The following is a 27,277-nucleotide window of genomic DNA, read 5'->3' on the forward strand; positions in this document are numbered from 1 at the left end:
CGCGAGAGTTAGCAAAGTGTGGCTACTAACCCCTCCCCGCCCCGAGAGGAAAGGTGAGGAGAGCACCACAGGCGTTACAGAACAGACTTAGGGAGCCGAGAAGGGCAGTCCCAAAGCAGCCTTAAATATCTTGTTTTCGGTGGAGGGGGTGATGGCTGATGCCCAGGGCCTGGGATCCCCCTCCGCCCACTTGGATGAACAGGATCTTTACATCAAAATCAGGAGAGCTTGCTTTGGAACTTGGGAAAGACCTGGGGATTTTCTGCTGTTGTTTGATTTCAGCCTCGGCTCTGGAGGACCCAGACGCCTTCAGAGAAACGCAACCCATCTCCACCCCACCCGCCATCTTCTAATGGTGGGATCTCCGACCCTACGGAGAGAGTTTTGTGTGGGAGGCACGTCACAGCGTGCGTTTGACAGCCTGCTGTAAGTAGAGCCAGAACCACTAGGGGGAGTCATCAGGGTGGTGAGAAGGTCCAGGCAAGAGATTGCTGCATCCCAAAGGACGTATCACAACTGCTGAAAACTGTGAAAAATGAGCAAGAAGTGACCCTCTCCCCACCAAAATAGTTCAGGAAAGGGATATAGGAATAAACATTTCTCCATGAGGAGAATTGGTAACTGGGCTACACGTTCTGGTAGCTCCAGGTCTGGGAGAGACCCCTCTTTCTTGCCTGGACCAGGGCAGATGGCGGGTCCACCTCAGCACAGCCAAGGTGGGTGACTTTGGGTCCCACACTGAGATTGGGTGGGGGCTTGGTGGCCTCTCCTAACGACACCCTGGCTTAGGGGACAGGTGAGATGATGGGAGGACTATCTGGCTTCCCTCAAGATTCAGGATGTCCTTTTTATTTCTCCTTAGAGGGCTGTCTCTTTAGTGAGCTGGGGTGGACAGTGCTTACAATGGTGGGAAGATGTTTGCACCTACAATGAAAGGGCCCAATATTTGGAGTGAGAGGAGGGCAGGAGGATGCAGGACTCGGCAAAATTTTAAGTTTACTTGGAAGAATAGATGTGAGAGAATAACCAGGAAATTTTGTAAAAAAAAAAAAAAAAAAAAAAAGCGAAGGGTATTTATCCCACCGCATAATGAAACATTATATAAAGTGACAATAATTAAAACTGTGTGGTTGGTGCCAGATGAGACACCCAGATAAGGGAACAGAGGAGATATTCCAGAAATAGACCCAAGTCTCTCTGAGCTGTCAGGATGTGGTAAAGGGGGAATTTCAGCACAGTTGGGGAAGAGCGGCTGTTCAATAACTGGGATGTCCGGGCTGAGACAGGTCCAGGGTCCTTGTCCCAGTGCAGTCACTATCATTGGTCTGGTCTCAGAAGCAGGGGGCCCTCCTTCTTGTCCACTCTCTGCTCTGGTTGGGACAAGGGGGCAAGGGGCTACGGTGGGGGGCTGGTGGGAGCAACCCAGGCTGCTGCTGAGTTAGGGAAGGAAACTCTTCAGTTTCCTCCCTGTCCACCTCCAAAGGTGGGTGACTCATTGAATGGGTCCCCTGGTCTTCCGTCATCTGTTAGGCGGAGACAGATTGGTGAGCTTAGACCTTGGAACTGAATATGCTACCTTCTCCTGGAGCCCCTGTCCAGAGGGCAGACAAGAAGCTGAGGGGATGGTGCAGTCCAAAACCAGCAAAAAGTATACATTACAGAGTACATATTTACTATGTTCTGTTTTATGTTGGTTTTTGCCTTTTTTTTTTTTTAAGACCACAGACATTTCAGAACCATATTGCGGAGTAAGAAGAGTCAGCAATTGAAAGCATCACCATTGCATAGTATTAAATGAACAGAGATGGTGAGTTCTTTATTTACAGTTATTGTCTAGATAAAAAAATTCATAAAAACAGATGAATGGTCATAAATTATTTACCCCCTAATGGGGTGAACTGCCAAACGTACCCCATGCTGCTAGATATAGGACGCCGAGTGCAAGCTCTATGTACTACAGGGAGTTCTGACAAACCAATCATTTCCTGTGTGTGTGGATGTGTGTGTGCAAGTGTGAGGGCGAGGGTGTGTGTGTGTGTGTGTGTGTGTGTGTGTGTGTGTGTGAGCAACCATCATTCCTGACAAGAAAAGACCAACACTGACGTGGGGCATTCTCGGTAGCTTCCATGGCTCCCTCTCCCCTGGGCTGGGTCCCACTAGGGGAGACCCCCTCCTGCTTCCCTTGCGTCCTGGCTCCGAATGAGCAGGGAGCGTGGTGTGCAAGCGGGGCTTTCCTGGTGTCATGGAATGAGGTCACGGACACAAGGTTGGAACAAAGCGGGAGATGGAGAACCTTGAAAAAGGAAACTACAAAAAACACCATGTTCCAAAGCTGCCCCAGGTTTTACAGGAGCGGGTCTTTCCTTTCTCTGAGGAGAACAGTGGGCGGTATTGGTCTTGGAATCCCATAAGCATATCTGAGGGTGGTCACCCCTCGGGGGATGCAGTTTCCTCTGCTGGGTACATTCAGAGATATTTCTTCACGACATTCAGGAGATGCTCTTGCGCAAAGAAGGTCCTCCTTCCAGGAAGGTGTTGCCAGGTGGGATGGGCTGACTTGGGGTCCTAAACCCTCGGGTTTCTCCACAGCCATCCAGATGCAGGCCCTCCCAGCTGACTATGGCTCTTTTCCCGAGTGGCTCTCATCTTGTTTGTGGAAGAATTCTCTGGGCCTGGAGAAGGGAAGGGCCCGGGTAGACACAGAGCAACTGTGGGAAGGGTCAGTGTGAAGAATGCATTTTGCAAGCGAGGCAGAAGCGTTTGGTTTTCCTTGAAGCATGGGACATCATCGATCATGGTATTCAAAATGTCTTTTGCACTGTACAAGTTTATGGAAAAAGATCGTATGCTGAAAAGTCTCAAAGCAAACTTTGTATTAAATACAAAAGTTCTTTTATGAAAAAAGCTGATACCCACAAAGTGCTTAGCAGTTAAGAGGCTGACATACAATTAAATAAGCTCTTATTAAGTGGGATTACTAGTGCTGTTATTGTCTCAGGGAAAAAATAACCACCTTTTCTCACCTGTGATACTGTAGGGTTTCAGAATGGCTTTCTGTCTGGGAAAGCAAGACTTGCTGTTCAAAGGCTACAGTATATATTGCGACTACAGGAAGACAATTTGGTTTAAAAAAATCACACTGAATACATCTCAATATACACGTCATAAGGTTCGTTCGGATCTAAATAGTGCAGAGAAAAAGGCTGTTCTTCTTCAAAAATAAAAATAAGAGCAGCAAACCATAATGATCCTCATCCAATAGGCCAACAGCTCATCTGCTGCAGTTCGTAAGGAAACAAGCCTCGAAATTACTAACTGAAAAAAAAATCAACACAATAGCGTTTATAATATTGCAAAACTACCTCAGTCTCTGTACAGACAGCGCCAGAGAGAATCTCTATTTGAAATGCTCTTAGTAAACTCAAGTGAGTTTCATTGAGAGAAAAGTCTTCACCCAGTGCCTTGCCAACCCCGTCACCCTGGGGCCGGGCTGGCCATCAGTGCTTTGAGCGCAGGAAGACTTCTCTCCTCCTCCCCCTTTGTCTACGGAGCACGCTGTGGGACCCCTCGGGATGGATACTCGCTAACATTTGGCTTCTGCCTGAGCCTCCCTCGGTAGTCACATAATTGAACGGAAGTAGCAGGCAAAAATCGGAGCATGGCTATCGTAAAACATCAAGGATGCAATCCAGGGAGGTGTCTATCAGGCTGAGCTGTTTTTATAGCATCTCAGCCACCAGTGTTCTTAAACCGTACAAATAGCCGAAGACGTTATCTACAGGTTTGTAAACAAATTACATTCTTCTTTTAGGACATAAATAAGTTAAAATAGAGCAATTTAAGCAGAAACAAGGCAACATGCCGGCAAAGAAACTTTATATATCCATGTGTGTATATATATATATATATATATATATATATATATACATATAGACACATATATATCTACCTATCTATATGGACGTATACAGTCTTGGGGAAGTATACGTTGATATAGATACAAAGAAATGGATATAACCTTGTGAGTGTCTGAAGTTCTTCGGTTCCATTGGTGCAAATTTACTAGGCGAGTTAAGCTCTGCAATTTCAAAAAGTTGTTAAATTAACCTATACAACTGAGACCATGCTGCGCAAGCATTTCAAAAACTCACAGACCAGTGGATTGGATAAATAGTCTCAGAAAAGAGTCTGTCTGCAGTTCCCGCCTAAGAAAACAAACAAACAAACAAAAAAACCCCCTCCCCAACCCCCCAAAAACCAAACAAGGGGAGGACCGGAAGTGTACAGTACATTCATGCAGGGGACATGGCGCCGGGCGGGTGCATGGCTGGTCCATGTCGGGTGGGAGCCAGGAAGGGCTAGTTCTGGGAAAAACCGCTCACTCCCTTAAGCCCCCGGAGGAGATCCCGCCCTCGCCTCGAAGTGAAAAAGAGTTCAAACAGCATCGCAGCCAGAAAAAGGGTCTGTTGGGTGGAAACGGTTTTCTCGCCAGTATTTGGTTTCCTGCTGTGGCTCGCTGCTGCTTGGGTGAGTCGGGTGCCTGGACGGGTGGGTGCCCGGGAGGTGGGTGGTGGCGGGGTCCTCAGCTAAAGCGACGTCTCCAGGCTGTGGATGGGGCTCCCTGGACTTGAAGAGGTAGCTGATTTGCTTGTGTCGGTCGTCAGGTTGATCCCGCTGTCGATGGCGCTGTTGTTCTTGTTGAGCGAGGACGGCGGGCTCGAGTTCTGCTTGAGCGCGGCATCTTCTTCCAGGTCGGTGTCGTCGATGAGGGGAATGTGGGGCTGTGAATCTTCGACCCGGAATTCAGGATGAGCCATGAAATTATGGATGGAGGTTCGAGACTCAGGCTTTTCTAGACCTTCATAGAGAGAGCTACGGAACGCCTTCACGACGCGGATCTGCAAGGGAAGCACGGGGGTGAGGAGCGCTGCCCCCAGGGGGGCCGGCGGCCAAGCTCTGGGGGGCTCGGAGGAGGGGCGGGTGGGGGAGAGGGGGTTCGGGCACAGCAGGTGGCTGGAATCCACAGTCGCTGGGTGTCATGAGCACGGAGAGGAGAGGGAAGAACGGAAGCGGGGATTTAGGTTGTGTTCATCCGTGAGGTTTTTAAGATTGCTTGGGTTTGGGTAAAGACTACAGTATTAGGACAGGAGGAAGGAAGGCCCATCATAGCGATGATGGGAAACTGTGGTTAGAGGAAGCTTAGTCCACTCCAGCGGGCACCCAGACCTAGTGAGAGACTGAGCCTTGTTAACTTTAAAGCAGAGGTTCGACCATGCAGAAGGGGTGCGAGACCAGGTGGGAATAAAGGAGGAAGGAGGAGAGGCTATTTATTTGTAAAAAATTAATCTTAGAAAAACCACACGCGGTTAAGAAACCACACGACATGGAACAGATAACGTGTCACAAACAGAAAAGGAACAGAAAGGAGAGACAGTTGGATGAGCCGGGATAAGAAGGGACACACGAGGGCCAAACAGAGAAGGGCAACATCAAACCGAAGCAGCACAGCAAACCGGAGCCAACTCGGGGCTTTCTGGGGTGCAGAGCAGAGGCAGCCGGAAAGCACGACGGAGGCAGCGGCTGATGACGTTCAGGGGCACGAGCATGCTACGGGGCGGGGTGGGGGGCGGGAGCCACACGGCACACACAGACGACACACGGCTACACTTGGAAGCCTGGACAATGTGAATGGAGGTCGTTTGTACCCAACGTTTCTTCCCTTCATGCATTTGGGAGGTAAACACTCGAGTATAGACTCAAAGCCCTGGCCACTCATTGGAGTTGGCTTTGGGGTCCCTTATTTCCTGGGGATTTTTCCTCCTTTCTTTATTTGTGCTTTGAAAACACAATACCAAAAAACGAGGCCAAAATCAGAGGGCCAAATCCAGGCCCTGGGTAGGATTCTAAGAGGCTGTGGAACTGAGCCACAAAACGGCAAGTTCTTTCATTTTCTGTGTCTCAGTTGGAAGCTGGGTTCCCTGAAGAATGGAAGGAGGCTGGACGCTGAGTCGTCCAGGCCAGTGGGCAGAGCACTGGATCCAGAGTCGGGAAGACCCGAGTCTGCGTCCGGGCTCTGCCACTTTGGGTGCCTTGACTGCGGGCGAGCCACACCACTGGCCTGGCCGTCCCCTGTCCCGCCTCACAGGGTGCACAGGAACCGGACCCTCACTTTGAAGAGAGGCATCCCTTCTCTGGACTCCTGGGAGGGGGAGCCAAGCCTGCCATGTCAAGGGGCTGATGGGACTCGGGACAAAGGCGCCTCCTCCTCTCTTCCCAGCCCCAACTCAGAGCGGAGCCAGTGGTGGGGAAAGCAAGGCGGTATCCATGCTTCCAAGGAGCAGAGCCTCAGCTGAGGCGGCCGGGGTGCTGAGGCCGTCCGTCTTGGCCTTCCCTCCCCCCACATCACAGGCCTGTAGGGGGACAGAGGACCGGACAGGGCAGTTGTGGGGAGGCCCTCGTGGTCCCAGGATTTGCAGAGCTAAACCCAGAGGTAGCTCGTTGGTGGGGCTCAGGGGGGAAAGCCCTGTCCGTGGGAGTGAATTTTCACAGTGACTGTGGCTGACGGTTTTAAGTGTCACAGCTCAGGATTTGCTTGACTGTTTCAGAGAGCAGTCTTTCTAAAGCACATCCTAAGCTCCTCTGCCTTTTAGTTTAGAGAACACAGAGAAGAATTTAAGTTTGTCAGTAAGCCTTCTTGGTCTTGTGTAAGACCCCACAGTTTTGATTTTTTTTTTTTTTTTAAGTTTTTCTCCTTTGCTGTCAGCCATCACTTACTAGTTCTGGCTTTCCCTTGTCTTCTCAAAAGCATCTCTGTCCCCTCTCCTTCTTATGTGCTATGAGCGGGGGACTCCAGGGAAACCTGCCTGGTGGAATCCTGCTTTCAGTAAGAGGCATCGGGTGCCAAGAGAGAGCCAGCCAGACGCCATGCATTAGTGCTGGTCGTCCGTGATGGCCATCTGGCTGCTCTGAGGTCTCTTTCTCCCTGGATTCCCTATCTGTGGCTCTGTAGAGATTATTCAGTATTCTGATATCCTGATAACTGGGCCACTACTCCCTTGACTAAGTGAAAACAACAACAAAAAAGATGTTGCAGGCCTCAGTTTTCTTAACTGTAAAATGGGAATAATAATGATCATTGTAGCTGCTCAGCCCAGAGCCTGGCTGAACTGCAATAAGATGCCAGCCGGGAGCGCCTGGTGGAGGAGGAGGGATGGTGGCAGGACCCTGTCGTGTGACTGACAACGCGGAGGGGATGACACACAATGAGATGTAGGCCCCTCCCCCTCCCCCTGGAATGGAGACAACAGAAAGAATGAACTGCTCTGGACAAGACTGTGGGGACAAGACTTTTCGGGACACCCCGCCACGGCCGTCTCAAGTCTCCACTTCGGATCTCTTGCGGCTGAAATGGAAAAAAGTATGGGAAGAAAAAAAAGCTCTCCCATCTCCCCTCCCTGCCTGCCCTGGTGATGGGCCTTGCTGGCATGAGCTGCACTGGGGCGTGGGGTGAGGGGGAAGAGAGGAAGGGCCTCGGTCTGTGGGCTTTCAGACGTTTTGGTTCCATCAGCACAAAGCGGGTGGGGAGCCCCATGCCCGTTGTCGATGGCTCTGAGCAAATGCATGGGCCCCGGTCTGGGGCGGGTTCGACATACTCGAATGTTTACCCGGCTTCAAGGAAGCCAAGAGTCTGGGATTGATTCACATTCATTTCAGGCTCAAGGTTAAAGACTCACAACCTCTTTTAATTTCACTCTCTCTTGCTGAACTCTGTGTCCAGGGTTCTCTAGCCCTCTAGGGAAACAAACACATGGAATATTCAGACAGCGGAGAGGTCTGGGCTCCCCCCCAGAAGCAAGCCATTTTCTCGCCAACCCAAGGTTGCACTAAGTTAGTTACCAGAATGCTAATGAGAGGTCCAGCTTCCTTTCCTTCCCTTCTTCACTTCTCCCCCTAAGAGATGCAAACTCCTTGCCCTAGCAGTCCTCAGAACCGGGAATCTGAAGGGGGAGTGGGATGGGGGATGCCCTATCTAGCAGGGTACGGCGTCCAGAAAGTGGCTGGTCTGGGGTTAGGAGTCTGATGCTCTGGGCCTGGTTGGTTTGAAGGAACAGGACCTTCACTCATGAACGTGGAGCATGCTATGAACTTGCTAAATACAAAGGTAGCTTGAGATGGGTTAGGAATTTGTGGCAATAAGAGAGAGGAGCTCTGTAGCTTGGCCTTGGATCTAAGAGCTAAATGCTAATTCTGTTCCTGATCACCGATGGGAAAATGCCTCTCTTCTCAGTCCCTGCCAGGCTGGTGGAAACTCAAGCAGAGAAAGAGCTTCCCTGGCCTTCTAGACCCCAGAGGATTGGCTCCTCCTTTTCACCGGATGAGGCTGTGGGCGTGGGTACTGGTTCCACAGTGGAAATTCAACCTCTGTGGGCTCTAGGTCTGTGGGCTTATCTGGGAAGTGGTGTGGGTGGTGAGAAAAATGAGGGACTTTGGAGTCAGCGCTCTTGTCACTTACATACTGTGTGATCTTGGCCAAGTCAGTTCACTTCTCTGAGCCTGAGTGAAGGATGTGCTGAACTGCTCTGGAAAATTTTGGGTGAGGCTAGAGTATAAGGCATTAGGGGTGTGCCATTAAGTTTCTGGGAGAAAAAAAGAAACTCGCTTTTGAGTAAGTGAGAAGAGGAAAGCAAGGCAGTGGACCAGAGTTTCCTCCCGATCATTCCAATGCCAGTCTGACCAGACAGACTGTCCTGTCACCGCATGGTATGTGTCTGCCTGGGGCCCTCCGCCTCACAGTGGTGCTGAGGGAGGGATGTGTGATGTGCTGGGGGGTTCCTCACCCCAGGTCATGAGTCAGAAGTCAGCCAGGCACACGCCACCCTGCCCCAGGACTTGGTGGTCACTTCTGATAGCCCAAAGGGCGGTGGTTTGACTCCTTCCAGGGCACAGAGAGCCCAGGTGTTTTCAACTCAACAGGCACCCTACTCTACTGGAGAATCCTGGGAAGAAGATCCTGCTCGGAGGAGGCAGGGGGTGGGGGGAGCCCACCTCTCCACCCACCCAATCGGGGACCCCTTCTCTTACTTCCTGGCCCCCTGCTTCACACCCTGTGGGAAGAAAGCCTTTTGGCTTCTGTAGGGACCCTGCCTGGTATCTAGAGGGCTCTCAGAGTCCTTGGAGACCAGAGGAGGTGACATTGCTATAGAAACTATTCAAGCAAAGGAGGAACTAGGGGATATTTCACATCGTGACTGTGTTGACCAAAATGTGTCTGTTGAAACCACAGAGGTTGTGATCAATTTTGGAACCAGTACCCTTGAGCAAGGGGATGGTCAGGCGTTTTTTGAGACCCCATGCCCAAGAAAGGGTCCCAGAAGGGACCCAGAATTACAGGCTGGATTCTACAATTGCAGGTAGGAATGCAAGATTCCTAAGGCGGCGTGATGCCTGAGGGAGAGGCAAGACGGCACTTGGGTGAGGGAGTCATGCTTGATCAGCCCCTTTGGGTTCTCTGAGAAAATGACGGGTCATGGGCAAGGCCTATAGCATCCTTCTCAAAGGCTGTTCCATAGTTGGGTCACCATGGGATAAAGGGATTAATCTGGGCTAGAAGGAGATTGGCTTAGAGATAGGAAGCAAAGGGCAGGCAGAAATGGGCATTTCTCTGAAGGAAAAGTGTTGAGAACCAATTGTCACAGGACTGGCCTTATTGAATGGTTTTCTAAAGGGCAGAAGAAAAGGTTCAAGATGACTGCGCTCTTTCTTCGAGACTGGAAGAGCTAAGACGCGGGGCCTAACCCAGGGAGAGGCTGCAGGTACCCAGGAGTGTCGTGAGCCCCGTGTTGGCCAGGGTGAGGCACCACGCTTCCAGAAAGAGGCCGAACCGGGGAGGACGAAGACCTGGGCCTGGACCCGGAGGCCACCTTCTGGCAGTCAGACCGGCCGGAGGCATGCAGGAGGCAATGGGAGGGCAGTGGGAACCCCGAGAGGAAGAGATCCTTTCCCCAGGTGGCTCTCCAGCCCTGAGCACTTTTGGTCTCTGCACCTCACGACAGGAGGCAGCGCTGACCAAGGCTGGAGCTCGGCTGGCGCAGGAGTAGGGCAGCTGGGCGCGGGCCTCCCACCGAGGCGAGGGCGCTCTGTATGGAGCGGGAAAGGATGGGAGCGAAGTGTCTCCTGCTCTGAGAAAGCCTGGCAGTGACTTGCCGGCGACAGTGCCTCATGGGAACGTGACTCAGACACCGTCTGCTCAAACGTGGCCTCACTTCACCTGGGCTCGTCTGGCCTCCCCATCGCTGTGTTTTCGTGCTGATGAACAAGCACAGGGGCTTTCCCCCGTTTCTGCATCCTCCCTGTCATTTTGTGTACTTGGCGGGACTGCACCCACGGAAAGGCCGTGGGACGTGAGCACACGCCACCGACAGCACCGTGCGGCTCGCGCCTCTTGTCCAAGGGCTCAGATGGCATCATTCTCACCCAGCACATGGTCCTCTCCTGCCCGGTGGCAGAGGTGTGTGTTTTGGATGTTCTGTGCTTGGGAGGGTGGGGGGTAGTGGCACCTTATAAAGTATCAAGAGACGAGGCCTGGAGTCTCATCAGAGAAGCCCAAGGGCTGGCTGAGTGAACAGCAACGTGAGAGGACCAGACTGCAGCTCCCTTGTGGTTTAGGAGGGGCTGACTAGAGACAGGGAAGGGAGGCAGGTGGCAAATAGAAACTCCTCGTGCCCTCTGGGGCCTGGAGCCATGGGGGGTTCATAAAGATCTAGACAAGGCCAGAGTTGAGAAACTTGTGTCAGACGCCCTGGCGTGAGGAGATGAGCTCGAGGGAGGGAGGTGATGGAGGGGGTCGGAGTCCCAGGTGTCCCTCCAATGAGGAAGGAGGAAGCCACAGGTTAGACTGGGTCCCTCGGGCCTGCTGTCAGCCAGCCAAGATGAGACCCCCCACTGTGCTCTACCTGAGGTCAAGTGGAATGGGTCAGGAGCCTTGTCCCTTCCAGGAAGGGCTCAGGCCTTCGCTGTGCCCCAAGCCCCGCTGCAGGGAGAAGTGTGTGTAAGGTAGCTGGTGCTCGCAGGTGTACAAGGAGAGAGGGCAGAAGGGGCTGAACTACTGGGTAGCGGGCCTCCAGGCTGTGATCTCCTTGGGGACCTGGGTCCCCTGACCAACTGTGACCTCTGATCTATAGTGACCCCTCTGGGTTGGACCTCACTGTGGCTGACTGTGACCCCTGAGAGCCTTTCCTCCCTTGACCCACAGTAACCCTTGGCCTGACTTCGACTGCAGGACTGCGATCTCCTGGCCAGCTCTGACCCTGGCCCTCACAAGCCAGGCTTTTCCTGACCGGGTATGACCCTACACTGACTGGTGTGCTCCACGCCCCCCACCTGACTGCTTCCCTCTGGCCACCGTGACCCTGTGGGGGACTGTGACATTCGATCACTGAAACCTCCCTGACCAACGGTGATCCTTTGACTGACCCAGACTTTTTGACTACTTGTGACCCTCAGGACCCCATGACTGCCTGGTCATAACCCCTGACCCTGACCCCAGCCGACCCTGACCCCCTAAGGGACTGCCACCCCGTGCCTGGCTGTGGTCTGCTGACCGCCTGGGACCCTCCTCAATGGCCGGGGCCCCTCAGCCCCCTGGGCCTAATCACGACCTCCTGCCCCCCGAGTCCCTGGCGCCCCGGCCCCTGCCCTCCTGGCCGCCCGGCGCTGGCGGCGGTGGCACCCGAGGCGGTAAGGATTCACACTCACGCCCGGCTGCAGCAGGAGGAAGGCTGGTCGGAGAGGAAAGAGCATTGGACAACGACACGCGACTAGGGCTAGAGAGATTGGCTACGTCCTGGCTCTGGCTGGTGACGGAGGATTGTCTCCGCAGGGCTCCCTGAAAGGAGGCCCCGCTCTTGAAAGTATTGACTACTTCAATCTGCAACGGAGGAGAGAACGAGACAAGTTGCGAAAAGAATGGACACGACAGCTACACGACTGACAGGCGCCAGGCCACGAGGACAGCCGCAGCCACGGCAAGACAGCACGCCACTTAAACCAAAACGACAATACCAGGCACGCGCCAAGGCTCTGAGAGACGTCTGCTCAGCTCGGGCACCTGGGGTCCCCAGGGCCCGGTTGAGGGGGGAGCCACAGGGGCCCGGCCTTGGTCCTGCTCTAGTGACTCAGGGGCCAATGGGCTGGGCGGGGGCCCGCGGGTGGGGCGTTAAACATGGTGTTTGGAGGCAGAGGGGGTGCTCAGCCCTCGGGACCAGGCGTGGAGCCAGAGTGGTGTGCTGGGAGCTCTGGGGTGGACAGACCCTGGCCCAGACCCCAGCTCTATCACTTACGAGCTAGACGGCCTTGGGCAAGTCACTGCCCAGCAGCAGCTTCTTGTCCTTCAGAAGGGGCAATGCCACCTACCTGGCAGGGTTAGCTGCGAGGGGCAAAGCACTGGCCCACTTAGTGGTCCGTGAGAGTCAGGCTAGATAGGACTCGTGCTCACTCAAGAAACTACAGTCCCGGCGTCCTCCTCAAAGGCTTTGTGGCCAGGCTGGTGACAGCACCAGGGCTGTGTGTGTGCTGAGAGCTGCCAGACCCGCCTGGGAAGTGCGGGACGGGGGCTACCCGGAGGTCTAGTCCCGGAGCACAGACTGCTGTCTGTCAGGAGGCTCTGGGTGTGCAACCTGCTCCCCCGACCCACTGCCCAGAAAGGGCTGTCTCCTGAACCTCGGTTACCCCTAAAACTAGGTGCGGGGCATACCGACCTCTCAGGGGGCTGGGAAGGCCAATGAGATGATGTTTGGGACAGTCCCTGTAGGATGTGAGGCAGCCCAGGTGACCTGTTTTTGTGCTAGGTGGAAATGCAGCGGTAGGCCACGTAGGACTGCAGGACCGCAGACCCGAGCTGGGGGGCCCTGATGCACTTCCCAGAGCGTGACGGGGGCAGGGTGACCATGAACGTCCCAGCATGGCTGTTCCAGGCCGGCTGGGCAGGAGACTGAGCCTCTCTCGGTTTCCTGGTCCCTCTGTTCCTCATCCTACAGGGCTGTGAAAGCACCCCGAGAACTGCAGCCCTGACTCAGGGAGAGGGGCCGTGTGGGAACACGGGGGCTGCATGTTCGTGGCGTGTGTCAGGTGGTGGCCACGCAGTCCCGTTCTGAGGCAGAGACCTGCTTCTGGCCGGACACACATCCCGCACGTGTGCTCTACATGTGTGTCCTTGGGGTGCGTGTGCGTGCATGTGGTGTGTGTGTGGAAAACCAACCTTTGGTCCCCAGAACTGACTCAATGCCCCAGTGGGGGCTAGGAGAGTGTCTGAAGCCCCCCGTGGAGGAAGATGTACGTGCAGATGCAGGCCTGACCACGTGGCCGGGAGAATCTGGGGCCCACCCCGGCCTGAAGCTGCCATCCTGGCCTCACGTGGATCAGTCTCCAGCTTCACCTGACCCTCCTGGCGGCCCCCCAGCAACCCTGACAGGAGCCCCTCACTCACCTCAGCCCTCAGGGTCACCCCTCCTCCACCTTAGGGGCACCCCCTGCCCCCCGCCCCAGAGCCCACAGTGGGTGTGACCCCAGTCCGACCCCAGCCAGGTGGACAGGGAGGTAGGACCTTCCCGAGGAGGCCACTCTTCAGCGGCAACGCAGAGTGTGTGTGTGGGGAACATGGGTGCACAGGAGGCTGGTGAGATGGTGAGAGCGGGTCTGGACCCACCCTCATCCCCGCATCCCCATCGCCACCCACCCCGCCGGGCACGGGCCCGGCCCCAGGAGCCGCCTGTACCTGGGTCTGGATCCGGTTCAGGCCTCGGAACCACAAGATCTGGCCCCGCCGCAGCTCTCGCTCGGCGTGGTCTATCTCCTCCACGTCCTCGTTCAGCTCCTCCTCCGGGATCTCCTCCTTTTGTGTGAGCCTGCCCGCCTCCTTGAGGAACTTGAGCCGGCTGGTCGGGATGGTGGCGATGACCTGCGAGGGGCCAGCAGAGGGCTGTCAGCGGAGGGCTCGGCCTCCCTTCCTCCCTCTTGCTCTTCTTACCCACTGACCTAGTTACGTTCGACTCGCTCCTTAACTCGTCGCACCTCCTCCTCAAGTCAACTTTAGATTTCTTTTTAATTTGCTTCTTAATTCACTCACTCATCCAGAGGCAGGTGGAAATCGTGGGAAATCTGGGGAGTTGGACACGTGGGACTTTGGATACCCCAGACCTTACAAGTCCTGTGACTTTGGGCAAGTCATTTAACCTCTGTGAGCTCCGGCCTTCCCATCTGGAAAGCTGGGACCGGTTCTCAGAGTTGGAGATGCTGTGTCTAAGTCACTGGCCCTCAGGTCTCTGGCTTATTCTTCCTGAGGTCACCAGGTCCTGGGGTGCCCAACCCTGGGCAACAGGAGCTCAGAGCTTGCGTGCCTTGGGGGCAGTCAATCCTGGGACTCTTGGAATGGCTGCCCTCCCGGAAAGGGAAGGCAAGATGGGAGGGGGATATGCCTTTGTTGTTACTCTTCCTCCAAAGGGCTTGTCCGTGGGGCTGAGGCCTGAGCGGCAGGCCCTGTGGGGCAGCTGAGGTGGCAGAGGTCAGAGACCCCTGACATCTCCTCTAGGGACTGACAGGGGCTGCCCTGCACACTCTCAGGGGTTCCCCGGGGGTTTAAGGTGGGCCTTGCCCGCTGGCATCTTCCTTAGGTGTCAGGAACCTGCTCATCCAGACGCCGAGGGCTCCCTGAGGGATTGTCCAGTGGGACGAAGATGCCCAGGCCCTGAGGGTGCCCAGGCCCTGAGGGTGCCCAGGGAATGGCGTTGTTAAGTCAAACCTAGTTTATCAACTCTCCAAAGAAGCTCCGAAGTTTAAAGAAGATTGTTCTGAAGGAAACTAAATTTTATTCTTTACCTTCTAGTTAATTTCTCTCACTGGAATTTCCCACCCTAGCCTGGGAGCAGCTTGAAGGCAAGACCAACGTCTTAGGCCTGTTGGGGCACCCACTGCCTGGATCCAGCTCCGGGTACCATGTCCTGGTCAGGCGTCTTTGAGCTGCAAGCTGTGAGTTCCATGATGGTGTGTGTGCGTGTGTGTGTGCATGTGCCTGGTGGGAGAACGTTCTGGGGTCATGGCTAGAAGGGCCCCTAGAGAGGATCCAGCCCCGGGTTCCCCGAAGCTGGGGAGGGCCACAGATGGCTGCAGACACAGCACTGTGATGCAGCAGGGTTTGCGCCTCTTACACTCCCTCCGAGCTCTCTGAAGGAGCCTCTGCTTGGTGTCACAGCACCTACTAATGCTCTTTACCACAAGCCGGCTTCGAGCTCTGAGCCTGGGCTGGCCATGGCCTCTAGTCAGAGTTTAAAAACATCGCGCTTGTTACAGTTTTTTGGTTAGCTTCTGTTTATGACAAGTGATACTGACTTTCCAATCATATCTGTAATATAAATTACCTTTTGAAATAAATTTCAGTTAGAAAAACAGATGTGACTAAAAGAAAGTATCAAGTAAATAACAGGATGAGCGGGGTGTAGAGACAGAAGCAAAAATCACGGTGGCGATACCCAAGTGACCAGCATTCGAGACCTGGGCCAACCCCGCACTGCTCCGGTCTCCAGAGACGGGGAGGCCCTTGCCCGGAGCCAGACAGCTAATCCGTGGAGGAGCCATGACCCATTGCTGGGGCTCCTGGATTCCCCGTCCAGTGTTCTTTCCCTTCCCCTGCCGAGAGGCCCCTCCTGCAGCTCCCCCAGCACTCACCTGGCCCCAGACAAGCTCTCCTAACCCGATGAATATGCACCACAACCACTGGTCCAGCTGCAGCGGAGAGCAGCTGAACGGCTTCCCGCCAAACTGCACAATCACTATCTGGAGGCCACAGGGAGCAGAGAGAGAGAGACAGAGGGACAGGCCGTCAGGGGCCAGCTCGAGGTCTGGGCTCTCAGGGCACTGCCGAGGGGCTCCGGCGGCCCGCTGCCCTCTGCCCACCCCGGCCAGGTCAGGGTGGGGGCCCGGTACCTGGATGGCGAAGGTGCCCAGCACGATGGTGCAGAAGATGGGGTTCCGGAAGATGCCGTCGAAGACGTTGCGCTCGCCGTGGATCTTGCGGGCGTTGATCTCGTTGAAGAGCTGCATCATGACGAAGGTGTTGAAGATGATGGTGTAGTGCTCGGACGGCGGCGAGTGCAGGGGCGCGTTCCTCCCGCTGTCGATCTGGAACATCTTCTCGCCTGCCAAGCCGAGAGGGCGGGAGCCGGGCTGAGGGACGGAGCTGGGGGGACGCCTGGCCCTGCGTGGGGGCCTCTTCTGAGCAGCCAGGTGGGTCACCCAGATGCGGGAGGTGCTCTCTGGACACTGGGGGGCAGGTGGGCCTCAGCTGTGGGGTGTAAGTGAGGGGGTAACAAAACCCTTTCTCCAAAAAAAAAAAAAAAAAAAAAAAAAAAAAACCCTTTCTCCTCTAGGGGAGAAAGGCCTTGGGTGGACTTTCTTCCACTTTTTCTGCAGAAATCTGATAAAGGTGGGAGGCCAGCTGTGCTACAAGGCGACAGGGCTTATAAAAAGCAACCCCTGGTTGGCAAACTCATCCGGACTGGGAGGATGTAGAGTGATCTCGGAATACCTGGCGGGAGACCATGGCTTTGGGTCCCCCCGAAAGTCTTGCTGCTTGTAACTGAGCACGTCCTTGCTGAGACCTCTGGAAGCGCAAGGGGCTGTTACAGGAGAGACCAGTTCCTGCATGGAGGCTGGAGCTTCCAGGCCAGGCTGGCTCTGGACTCACCCAGGTGGCCTAACTCTCTGTCACAGGAGCTGCCACGTGGCAGTGTGTGTGGGACACAGCCCCGGGCTGCTGTGTGGACACCCACCCATGGCATGCCTGATGCCGTCCTGCGTCCTTTTGCAAAGCTGCATGAGCTGGTGCTGGGAGGGCTTGTGGGGTTTTCTGAGTGTGAGGATCTAGCTGAGTCCAGGACTGCCCAGAGCAGGCGCTCAAGTGGGGAAGCCAGCGAGTAGAGCAGGAGCCCACCTCGCCCCCCTCTCTCCCCAGCCTGACAGCTTTCTCCGCGTCTCTACTAATTCTGCATTCCCCGAACACCCTCCAAGGCTTTTCATGATCATCTTTGCAACCGTCCTGCCAACACAACGGAAGGGAACTGCACTCTGAGGAATGGGATCGTGCCCCATCGCCATCTGTACTCTGGACTTGAGGGCAAGGGCTCGTTGGCATTGAAAACCCAGCTCAGAGAGGCTCTGGGGACTCCAAGCTGGCCCCAACTTGCCATGTGGCTGTGGGCCAGCTCCTGCCCGCCTCTGGGCCTGTCCAGGTGCCAGGGGCGGGCTTTGCCCGGATCATCTCTGAAGCACCCTGGAAGCCAGGTCAGTCTTAGAACCAGCTAGGGTGCCACCTCAGACCGGCTGTGTGCCCTCGGGCAAGTCACCTCCCCTCTCTGTGCTCGGTGCCCTCATTGTCATGGGGGTTGGTGGTAGAGGGTCCTAAATAAACGTGTTGTGGAAACAGCTGGCGGGTAGGCAGGCATGCGGCTCTTTTCTGAGGATGGCGTGGTGAGGATCCTTCCAAGTGTGGGAGCAATGAGAGAAGGGGCTGGCCACTCCCCCTAGAGCTTCAGGCTTCTGCGGGGCTGGCGTGAGGCACCACCTTGCACTGTGTACACAGTGTCTGCAGCTGTCATCCGTGGAAAAATCCCTGGCTTTGGAGTCAGCCAGACCTGGGGCAGGGCCAGTCTCTACCCAAGATTTGCTGTGTGACCCTGAGCAACTAACTTCACCTCCCTAGGCCTCCATCACCTCACCAGCAAACAGGCAGCAGCTGTGAGTCCAGAGCACGGGGTCTGGGCCATGGTGTCCCCGGTGGGCAGGGTGGGGGACTCACCAACAAAGAGCAGGGTGAAGATGAGGGTTAGCTGGTAGACGGCGTGGCCCAGGATGTTCTTCATCATGGTCCGCGAGATGAGGGGCTTGTTGCGGCCGTATGGCTTCCTCAGAAGCAGGGTCTCCGTGGGTGGCTCGGTGGCCAGCGCCAGCGAGGCGAACGTGTCCATGATGAGGTTCACCCAGAGCATCTGCACGGCCTTCAGAGGGGAGTCCTGGGGATAGCGAGTGGAGAGGGGGCTGTCACGGGGCGGCCGGCCCGCCTGCTGGCCCGAAGTGCCCGGGGTGGGGCTCCTTCCTGCGGTGTCAGCAGCTTCCCACCGGAGCCTTGAGGCCGGCTCTCCCCGTGGGTCTTCCTCGGCTGGCCCACCCCCTGGGTTCCAGAGCAGACGTGGAGCAGGTTTGCTAGGCCTTCCCTGGGGAACAGCCCAGACCCGCCCACTTCAGACCTGTCTTCTCCCACAAGGAGAAAATTGAGCCCCAGGCCCGATGGCCACCAGTTCCACAGCCCAGCCCCCGTAAATACAGCCACATCCCCGCCATCTTCCCTCCTCCGCCTCTCCAGCCCCCGTCTGGACGAGCCTCTCTTCCAGGCTAAGGTCACGACCCTCCCACAACCACCTCCCGCCCAGACCCCACCACCTCTGCTTCTCGCTGCCTCTTTCCCCTCGACCACCAATGGCTCGGGCCTCTCCTATCCCACAAACAATGCCTGGGACCCTGTCCCTTTTTTACTACCACCCAATTTCTCTTTACCTCTTATGTTTACTTTAAGCAATTATTATATGCGTCTGTGACGCCAAAAATAATGTATTTTCCTGGTAGGAAATTTGGGCAAGTAAGGACCAGAAGAAGCTAAAACTCATCAACATTCACCATTTACGGGTTCCCACCGTGCACATTCTGGTGTGGATTCCCACACTTCTCTCTGGCTGAGACAGGGATCGCATATTCATACTGTCTGCGCACAGTCGTACCATGTGGTCTACACTGCCCGAGCACCTCCTCCAGGAAGCCCGCAGATCTTATATACCCAGCAGCCTGGACTGAGCTGGCTCCTGAGGCCCCTCCGCCTACGCCTTACACACTCACTCACCTCCTGATATTTATCACCGCCCCTCGTCCAGGCCACCTCTCCCACCTCTGCCCGGGCTCAGTCACACTCCCCACTCCCCTCAGCTTCCTCCTGCCCATCAGCCTCCTCTATGCACCGTGAGGTCAGGGCCCCCATCTCCCCACCAAGGCCTTCACAACCCTGCCACCAACTCAATCCAAGACCTCAGGCAAACTGACGGCCCCCTTGGCACCTCAGTTTCCTCATCTGGTACTAGCTGGTCTCCAAGAAGCCTGGTGTGAGCAGCTGTACCATGGGAGTGTTCCTCAAGCCACCACTAGAGGGAGCCTCTTGTCCACAGAGCAGGAGACAACCCTTGGCGCCTCAGTTTTCTCATCTGGCACTAGCTGGTCTCCAAGAAGCCTGGTGTGAGCAGCTGTACCATTGGAGTGTCCCTCAAGCCACCACTAGAGGGAGCCTCTTGTCCACAGAGCAGGAGACAAGGCCCTTAGGAGCAGAGGGGACCCCCGCCTCCACCCCGCCCTAGGCACCACCCAGGGCTCTCACTCAGGGCTGGGGTGTTGGGTACTGCCACGTGCACCCTCAAGGGCTCAGAGCACAACAGAGGGGACAGCATTCCCAGGGCCACACAGCTCTTCAGGGCAGTGCTGGCCTCTGGGCCTCTGTTGTGCTCTTATGGGCAGGACCTTGCCTGCCCACCTGGTTCTGGGAGGGGCCAGGCCTCGGAACACCTGCCCTCTCCTGGTCAGGCCCTGTTGGGGTGAGGCAGGAGGCTGCGCGAGCAATGGCAGGTGCCTGGCAGGCCCATCCTCTGAGGCTCGGTTTCTGCCTCTGTGAAATGGGGATCACCACTGTTCCCGCCTCGTGAGGCGGCTGAGGAAGCAGTGAGGCTGCAGGTGCTGGGGCCTGCCTGTCGGCTCCATGAGGCCCAGGAACCCCAGCACAGAGGGCTTTCCCAACGCACTCCACGCCGGAGCTGAGGCTCCCAGGGCCCTGCCAGCTCCGCGCCCCCAGCTGGCTGCCTGTCCTGCCCCGGCCTCTCTCTGGCCCTTTATGCGGCCAGGGGTCCTGCCTTCCCTTGAGGGTCACCTCTCCTGCCTCTTGGAGCAACGGCCAGGCCTGTGCCTGGGTCAGGCAGATGTGGAGGTGGGCCTGGCATCTCCACTTGCTGGGTGACCTTGGGCAAATCCCGCCACCTCTCTGAGCCTCATTTCCTGCACCCTGAGGGGCTGGCGCCTACGTGGGTGGGTCTGTGATGCAGCTCCTGGCCCTCAGCGTGCAGGTGTGACGATCTGGGACACCCCGTGTGGGTGTCCGCCCTCCCCAGGCTTTGGCCTGCGCCATCCTGCCTGCCCCTGGTGGACCCACCTGCGTGATGCAGGCGCCCGTGAAGGCCACGATCACGGCCACCACGTTGACCGTCAGCTGGAACTGCAGGAATTTGGAGATGCTGTCGTAGACATTGCGGCCCCACATCACCGCCTTGACGATGCTGCTGAAGTTGTCGTCCGTTAGGATGATGTCCGAGGCCTCCTTGGCCACATCCGTGCCTGCGATGCCCTGTGGGGATGGGGACAGGAGCCTGGGTGGGGCGACCGGAGAGGCGAGCAGCGCTAGCGACACTGTCCTCACCCCTACACCAGCCCCCGCACACACCCACCCACCCCCACACCGCCAGGCCACACGAGGCATGCATGTGCGTGCACACGCATGCACACCACAGCCCTGCTCCTCACAGACCCAGCCCTGAGGCCAACGGTCTGCCTTCAGGAAGGGGGGCCCTCCCCTCCCTCCCCCTCCCTCCCCCTCCCTCCCCTCCCTCCCTCCCCCAGACCCATCGCTACAGGAAGCCCCCTCTACCCTTCCAGGGAGACCCGGAGGCCAGGCCGAGCCTCAAGAGTGCTGGGAGCATCAGGTGGACGGAGGGTGGGTGGAGTGTGCACTGGGGGTGCTGCACTCCCTGCAGGAGGCTGTGTGGTCCACGCTCCCCTAACCCCCTGCCTGCCGGCTCCTGCCGGATGCTGCCCTGGGCCCCCGCGAGCTCCTACCATGGCGAAGCCCACATCGGCCTTCTTGAGCGCAGGCCCATCATTGGTGCCGTCCCCCGTCACGGCCACCACCTGCCGCTGCTCCGTGTGTGTGCTGTCGATGATGCCTGTGGGTGGGGTGAGCATGTACTGAGGGCCCTGGGACTCCCAGCGGGGTGGGGACAGCCTCCTCTCTGGCCCCTGCCCTGCCACCCCCTCCCGTCGAGCTTCTTCCCAGCACCTGCAGGGGACGTGGCGCCCCTGAGTCCGGGGCCGGCTGCGGCCCTCTGTGGTCCGGGCCTGTCGCCTCTCCAGCATCCTCTTTGCTTTCTGCAGCCCGTGGCCACAGTGGCAGCCACCCTGGCCGGACGCACCTCCTCTCTGCCTATACCCCAGGGGCCCCTCTGCCCTCCTGGGGCACCAGGGTTTGGCCAGGGGGCCTACTATCTGCTCCCTCAGCACCTTCTGCCTGGGGGTGGGGCGGCGGTGTCAGTCACACCCGAGGAGGCCTGGGCTCTGCCGTTTGCCAATGCCTGCTCTCCAGACATTCATCCTCGGTAAAATCTTCAGCAAGTAACAGAGCGAACAGATGACACACGGCCCCTGTCACTGCCCTGGGACCAGTAGAAAAGGATGCGTGACAGAAGTCGTCACTGGGTGTGTGTGGAGTTTGCGGGGCCCCAAGCAGAGACATCCATGGCAGGACAGAAACTCGGGTGTCAACCTTGATACATCCCTGTCCCATTCCGCACATCAGATGCATCACTGCGTCTGCGGGTCCTACAGCCCCGAAGCCCCACTGGGATCCTTATCCTCCTCTCCGCCACCCCACATGCAGCGCCTCCACTCCCCCTCTCCCTAACACCAGGCTCCCCTCCAATCTTTTTTTTTTTTTTTTTTGCGGTATGCAGGCCTCTCACTGCTGTGGCCTCTCCTGTTGCGGAGCACAAGCTCCAGACGCGCAGGCTCAGCGGCCATGGCTCACGGGGCCCAGCCGCTCCGTGGCATGTGGGATCTTCCCGGACCAGGGCATGAACCCGTGTCCCCTGCATCGGCAGGCGGACTCTCAACCACTGCGCCACCAGGGAAGCCCTCCCCTCCAATCTTCATAGCAGCCCCAGGGCTCTGACACCTGAGTCTGAACCCCGCCCCCAGCACCAGCTGAGAGTCATACTCTCACTGCCCTCAGCCTCAGGATGACGCCGAGTTCTCGGCTCTACCCGCTTGGTCCTCCGTGGTCACACCCCGCCCGTTCTCTGATCTCTTCCCTCCCCCAGCCACCCCCAGCCTGTGCTTCTGCCACGGGAACAGCTCTCCGTCCCATGCAGCTGGCCACCTGCCCGTCTTTGCACAGGCTGTTCCCTGGGCCAGCCGTCCCGTCACCCAGTCACCCGGTCTCAGCCCGGATACTGCTTTCCCTGGGAAGCCTTTGTGACACCCTGAGGACCCCCGCCCACCCTAATCAGGTCACTTTTGCTCCCACACGTGTGTCCTGCAATTGGCAAACCGCAGCAGCCTCTGGAAGGAGGGAATGGGTTCCCTGACCTGGGGCACTGTACCCCCAGACCCTGTCTCCCCGCAGCTCCCTGCAAGGGTCAGAGCTCCACCCTCTTCAAGGTCTGGCTTCAGGACGTGTGCACCAGAAGTCCTCCTGGCCGCTCCCCCAAGCTGTTCTGCTGCCCCGGATTATCCAATCTCTGTGCACTTGGCATTTGAGGCCTTCACCCCGCCGGTTCCCTGGGCCCTCCTGGGTGCTTCTCCGAGGCAAGGAGGGGGCTTGTTTTCCCCTGTGGCTCCCCAGGCTGGCCCAGCTCTCCTACGGCTTCCGATAGAGGGGGGAGCTGCAAGAGCCCCTTCCCCCAGACCTCTTTCCTCCACCACCAGTGCTGACACGCCCCGCAGTGCATGGTCCCTAGGGACCTCCCTGTGGCCGACTCCTATGGTTCCTGTCCTATCTCTGGACCTCTCAGCAGCCATTCACACCGTGGACCACGCCTCCCCCCTCAGCAGGCCTCCTTCCTTGGCCTGCTTGTCCCCCGACCCCTCTGGCTGCCTCTTCTTGGTGACAGACCCGCTGACAGGTCTCAGCCTCTGCTCACCGCTCAGGTGGAAGGTTCCTGGGTCCAGCAGCTCCTCTGCTTACCCCCACTTGTCACACCCCACCTATGTCTTCATCGGGGGCCAGCTCTCTCTCCTGAGCCCTGACTCCATGGACATCTCCACTTGGATGTCAGAGGGCCTCCAGCTCGGCCTCCTAAAGCAAGGGCATCAGTTTCCCCTCAAATTGGTCCCTTGCGCGACTCATGACACCTAGCTGCCCCCTTGTAAACTGTGCAGCAGGCTCTCAAGCAGGTATAGACTGAGCAATCCTGGACTCCCCTCTCCCCCATCCCTCCGCCCCATCTGAACAATCGCCGGGCCCAGGCCCCTCCTGCCCACAAAGAGTTCTCAGACCCGTCCCCTTCCAGTGCACCTGCACTGTCACCACCCCTGCCCAGGTGTCACCGCTCACAGCTGGACAGTCCTGGTGGGCCCTCTGCTTCCAGGCCACTCTCCACACAGCGGCAGGGAGGGCGCTTTCCCCTTCAAGGCCCTCCCTCGGCTCCCCACCTGGGCTGACTGTGCAGGTCGCTGCTTGGCGTTCAAGGCCCTGTGTGATCTGATGCCGGCACCCCCTTCTCTGGCCGCCTCCTCCTGTCTCTCTCTCGCTTGAGGCTCCAGCCCAGCCAACTGAACTTCTTTCAAGTCCTTGACAGTGCCTGGAAATCTCTGCCTCTGGGCTTTCATAGTGTAGTTCCCTGTCCTGCCTGAAACACAGGCCCTTCCCCCTGGCCCCCCATCCCACCTTCCACGGCCTGCAATATGACACCCCCCCCAGCTCGAGTTAGAGGCCGGCAGAGGGCCCAGATCACCCTTCTCTCCCACCAGTGCAGCCTTTAGCTCTACGTAGGGAAACCACCTATTCAATGTCTGCTGGATAAAACCTGGACCACAAATTCCAAAACGGGAGGACCACGTCGGCCAAGACCTGGGCCTGGCACATACTAGATCCTCAGTAAACATTTATCAAGAGAATGAGTGAATGAATGAGTGCATGATTGAACAGGAACTGGGGATGGGTTGGGGGTGGTCTCCTGCTTGGGTATCTGTGGTTCTGGGGCTTTGTGTTTCTGTTCCAAGGCCAGATCTGCCTTCCTTAATGTCTTTGGGCAGCACCTTTAGGAGAGGAATCCAAGATGCCCTAGGGATGACCTCAGCCAGAAACCTTCCCCCTACGGCCATTTTACAGATGGAAAAATTGAGCCCTGGTGCTGGGTAATTGCCCAAGGCCACAGAGCAGGGCAGGGGCAGAGTCTGGATTTAAACCCAGGCCTATGGGACTCTGAAAGTGCCCAGCATCTGACCAGCTAGATGAGCTCAGCGAGGGGTGTGCCCTCTCCCTGGAGGGACTCAGGGAAGAAGGACGCTGGGTTTTGGCTCATTTCTCAGATTGCTATTCCCAGGACAGCCCATTCCCGGCGTCCTGGTTACACATGTCAGATAGCATCCTTAGAGAACAGGCAGACCAAGGGTCTCAAACTCACAAGCTCTGGGGCCAGACTGAGAACATAAGTAAATGAAATGGGCAGAGTGTCAGACAGCAGTGGTTAAGACGGCATCAGATGGGAGGAAGCAGGGTCTGTATAAAGTCATTCAACTTGAACAACTTCAACACCACCCAGATAAACTGTCTGTGGGCCCCATTCAGCCCTCAGGCCATGACTTTTGGCCCCTGGATAGGCAATCCCATTGCTGCCCATGGGAGGTGGGGCCCAGGGAGCAGATTCACTGCCTCCTTACTTCACTGTGGCCCTTAGCAGGCCTCCCGGGGCGTCCCCAGGTGCGGGGAGCCCCAGGCAGGAGCCCCTCCCATCCTGGAAAGAAGCTGAAGGCGCCAGGACAGGAAGGCCCGGGGAGGCCTGGCGCCTGGGCCTCAGAGCTGCCCGTGCCCGCCCAAGTCTTACCTTTGACCAGGGTATGCTTGTCCGTGGGGGAGGAGCGAGCCAGCACCCGCAGCTTTGGCCAGATCTTGTCGATTCGTTCCTGCTCAATCTGGAGAGGGATGGGGGAGGGGCGGGTCGGTGGGGCGGGGAGAGAAGGCAGGGGACTTGCCTCGATCACTGGGCTCTGAGTGGCACACTGGCTGGCTGCTGGGGCTTCATGCATGCCCGTGCCTCCCAGCTCCCCGTCCAAAGCCCTGCCCTCTGAGGACCCTCTGCACTGGGCCACATACCTCCCCTTTCTCGTTGCGGATTCTCCGGTTGAACTCCTTGCCCTCAAGGCACAGGAAGTCCTCCCCAGGATGGATGATGCCACACTTGATGGCGATGGCCCGGGCTGTGTTGATGTTGTCACCGGTGACCATGCGGACAGTGATGCCTGCTCGCTGGCACTTGCGGATGGCTTCCGGGACCTGGGTGGGAGGGCGTGTGCCATGGAGTGGACGTCATCTCGTGCAGGCCCTCCCTGCCCTCACGGATTCCAGAGTGAGCCCTGCTCACAGGCAATGCCACTGTAAGGGGCCTAGATGACCAGGAGGTACTGATGGCACACAGAGCATCTCCTCCTTTCCTGTGGCCGTGGTAGGCATTGTTAATCGATCACAGCACCCTCTGATGAAACCCTGATGTGGTCTCACAATTCTTTTCTGCAGTGTCCCAGACAGCCACCACCTATCACCCATGATACTGCATCCTAAGATGAAACCATTGGCTATCCTGACCTGGACAAGGACTTTGAGAAAGACCACAATAAACATCCTCTTGGATATGGCCCCAGGCAAGAGTACAAAACACTCCACTGCTGAACAGGATCATGTCCCTGCTTCATCAACATGCACATTTCCTGCAAACTCAATGATAAATATGTTTGTGTGTTTTCAGTTTTTTGCCAGGGGGGCGGGCAGGGGAAGGACATTGCATTTTAGGATAATTTATTTATATAATGTGACATTGGCTTAGAATAAATGTGAATGATTAGGCTTTGTGTAAAACATGACATCTCCCTGCGAAAGTAAGGGCTGCCTACTGCCCTCTTTGTAATAATAGACTGACATCTGGGCCATTTAGCCAGAGCAGACCCAGCCAATCAGAAGCTGTCGCCCCCCCCCCCAACTTTGCAGGGCGCTGGATCTGCCCAGCAATTGGGATGCAAAAACCAGCCTGGAGTCGGAAAAAAAAAGGTTCTGAAGAACCTAGGGGCAGGACAGGAATAAAGACACAGACGTAGAGAATGGACTTGAGGACACGGGGAGGGGGAAGGGTAAGCTGGGATGAAGTGAGAGGGTGGCATGGACATATATACACTACCAAATGTAAAATAGATAGCTGGTGGGAAGCAGCCGCATAGCACAGGGAGATCATCTCGGTGCTTTGTGACCACCTAGAGGGGTGGGGTAGGGAGGGTGGGAGGGAGGCTCAAGAGGAAGGGGATATGGGGATATGTGTATATATATAGCCGATTCACTTTGTTATACAGCAGAAACTAACACACCATTGTAAAGTAATTATACTCCAATAAAGATGTTAACAAAACAAAAAAACCAGCCTGGAGCTGCCATGGCCCTTCACACACAGCACAGATCAACTGAATAAGTGATTCTCACCCAGTGACAAATAACAAAATAATAAGGCAGTATTTGCTGTAAAATGTCCTTCAGTGGGAGAGGACACGTCAAGGGCAGAAAATCCAGTTGTACTAAAAGTACTTTAGAATCTCAGACCTGGTGGGAAGGGGGGCCTGAATCCGACTCTCCTCTTCCACATCCTGGGGTCTGAGAACTCACTTCCACCCCGACCCTGACAAGTCACTGCTGAGAGAGTTTAAAGGTGTCACGGGCTGAATTGTGTCGTTTCCCCGCCCCCTCCCTCCCCCACCCCAGAAAGCTCTTCACACCCAGTACCTCAGAATGTGACCTTCCTTGGAGACAGGCTCTTTATAGAGGTAATCAAGTTAAGATGAGGCCATTAGGGTGGGCCTGCATCCAATGTGACTCGTGTCCTCATAAAGAGGGGAAATCTGGACAGAAACACACACACACAGGGAAGACATCATCATGGGAAGAGGCAGGGAGAGATCTGGGCGATGCTGCTACGTGCTAGCAGGGCTGAAGACTGCCAGCTCGTCACCGGAAGCTGGGGGAGAGGCCCGCGGCCGAGCCTCCCTCACAGCCCTCAGAAGGAACCAACCCTGCCGACACCTCGATCTCAGACCTCCAGCCTCCAGAACCAGGAGACAACGCAATTCTGCCGTTGGTGGTACTCTGTAACGGCAGCCCTAGCAAAGAGTGCGA

At 56.6% G+C, this 27,277-nt stretch overlaps 1 protein-coding gene across 1 annotated transcript in view; it reads right to left on the minus strand.

The window, feature by feature from the left end:
• Positions 1 to 1,685: 1,685 nt before the first annotated feature.
• Positions 1,686 to 27,277, minus strand: part of ATP2B2 (ATPase plasma membrane Ca2+ transporting 2) — a 129,550-nt gene continuing 103,958 nt past the window's right edge. Inside the window, exons 15-25 of the mRNA XM_082662855.1 lie at positions 25,220 to 25,399; positions 24,951 to 25,038; positions 20,968 to 21,074; positions 20,288 to 20,479; positions 17,846 to 18,059; positions 15,976 to 16,187; positions 15,718 to 15,825; positions 13,772 to 13,954; positions 11,751 to 11,926; positions 7,737 to 7,791; positions 1,686 to 4,898 (exon numbers count right to left, since the gene is read on the minus strand). Coding sequence (XP_082518981.1) covers positions 4,587 to 4,898; positions 7,737 to 7,791; positions 11,751 to 11,926; positions 13,772 to 13,954; positions 15,718 to 15,825; positions 15,976 to 16,187; positions 17,846 to 18,059; positions 20,288 to 20,479; positions 20,968 to 21,074; positions 24,951 to 25,038; positions 25,220 to 25,399 — 1,827 coding nt within the window. The 3' untranslated portion in view covers positions 1,686 to 4,586. The remainder of the gene's footprint in view (positions 4,899 to 7,736; positions 7,792 to 11,750; positions 11,927 to 13,771; positions 13,955 to 15,717; positions 15,826 to 15,975; positions 16,188 to 17,845; positions 18,060 to 20,287; positions 20,480 to 20,967; positions 21,075 to 24,950; positions 25,039 to 25,219; positions 25,400 to 27,277) is intronic.

This window comes from Grampus griseus, assembly GCF_964374135.1.
Source record: "Grampus griseus genome assembly, chromosome: 10".
NCBI classification, from domain to species: Eukaryota; Metazoa; Chordata; class Mammalia; order Artiodactyla; family Delphinidae; genus Grampus; species Grampus griseus.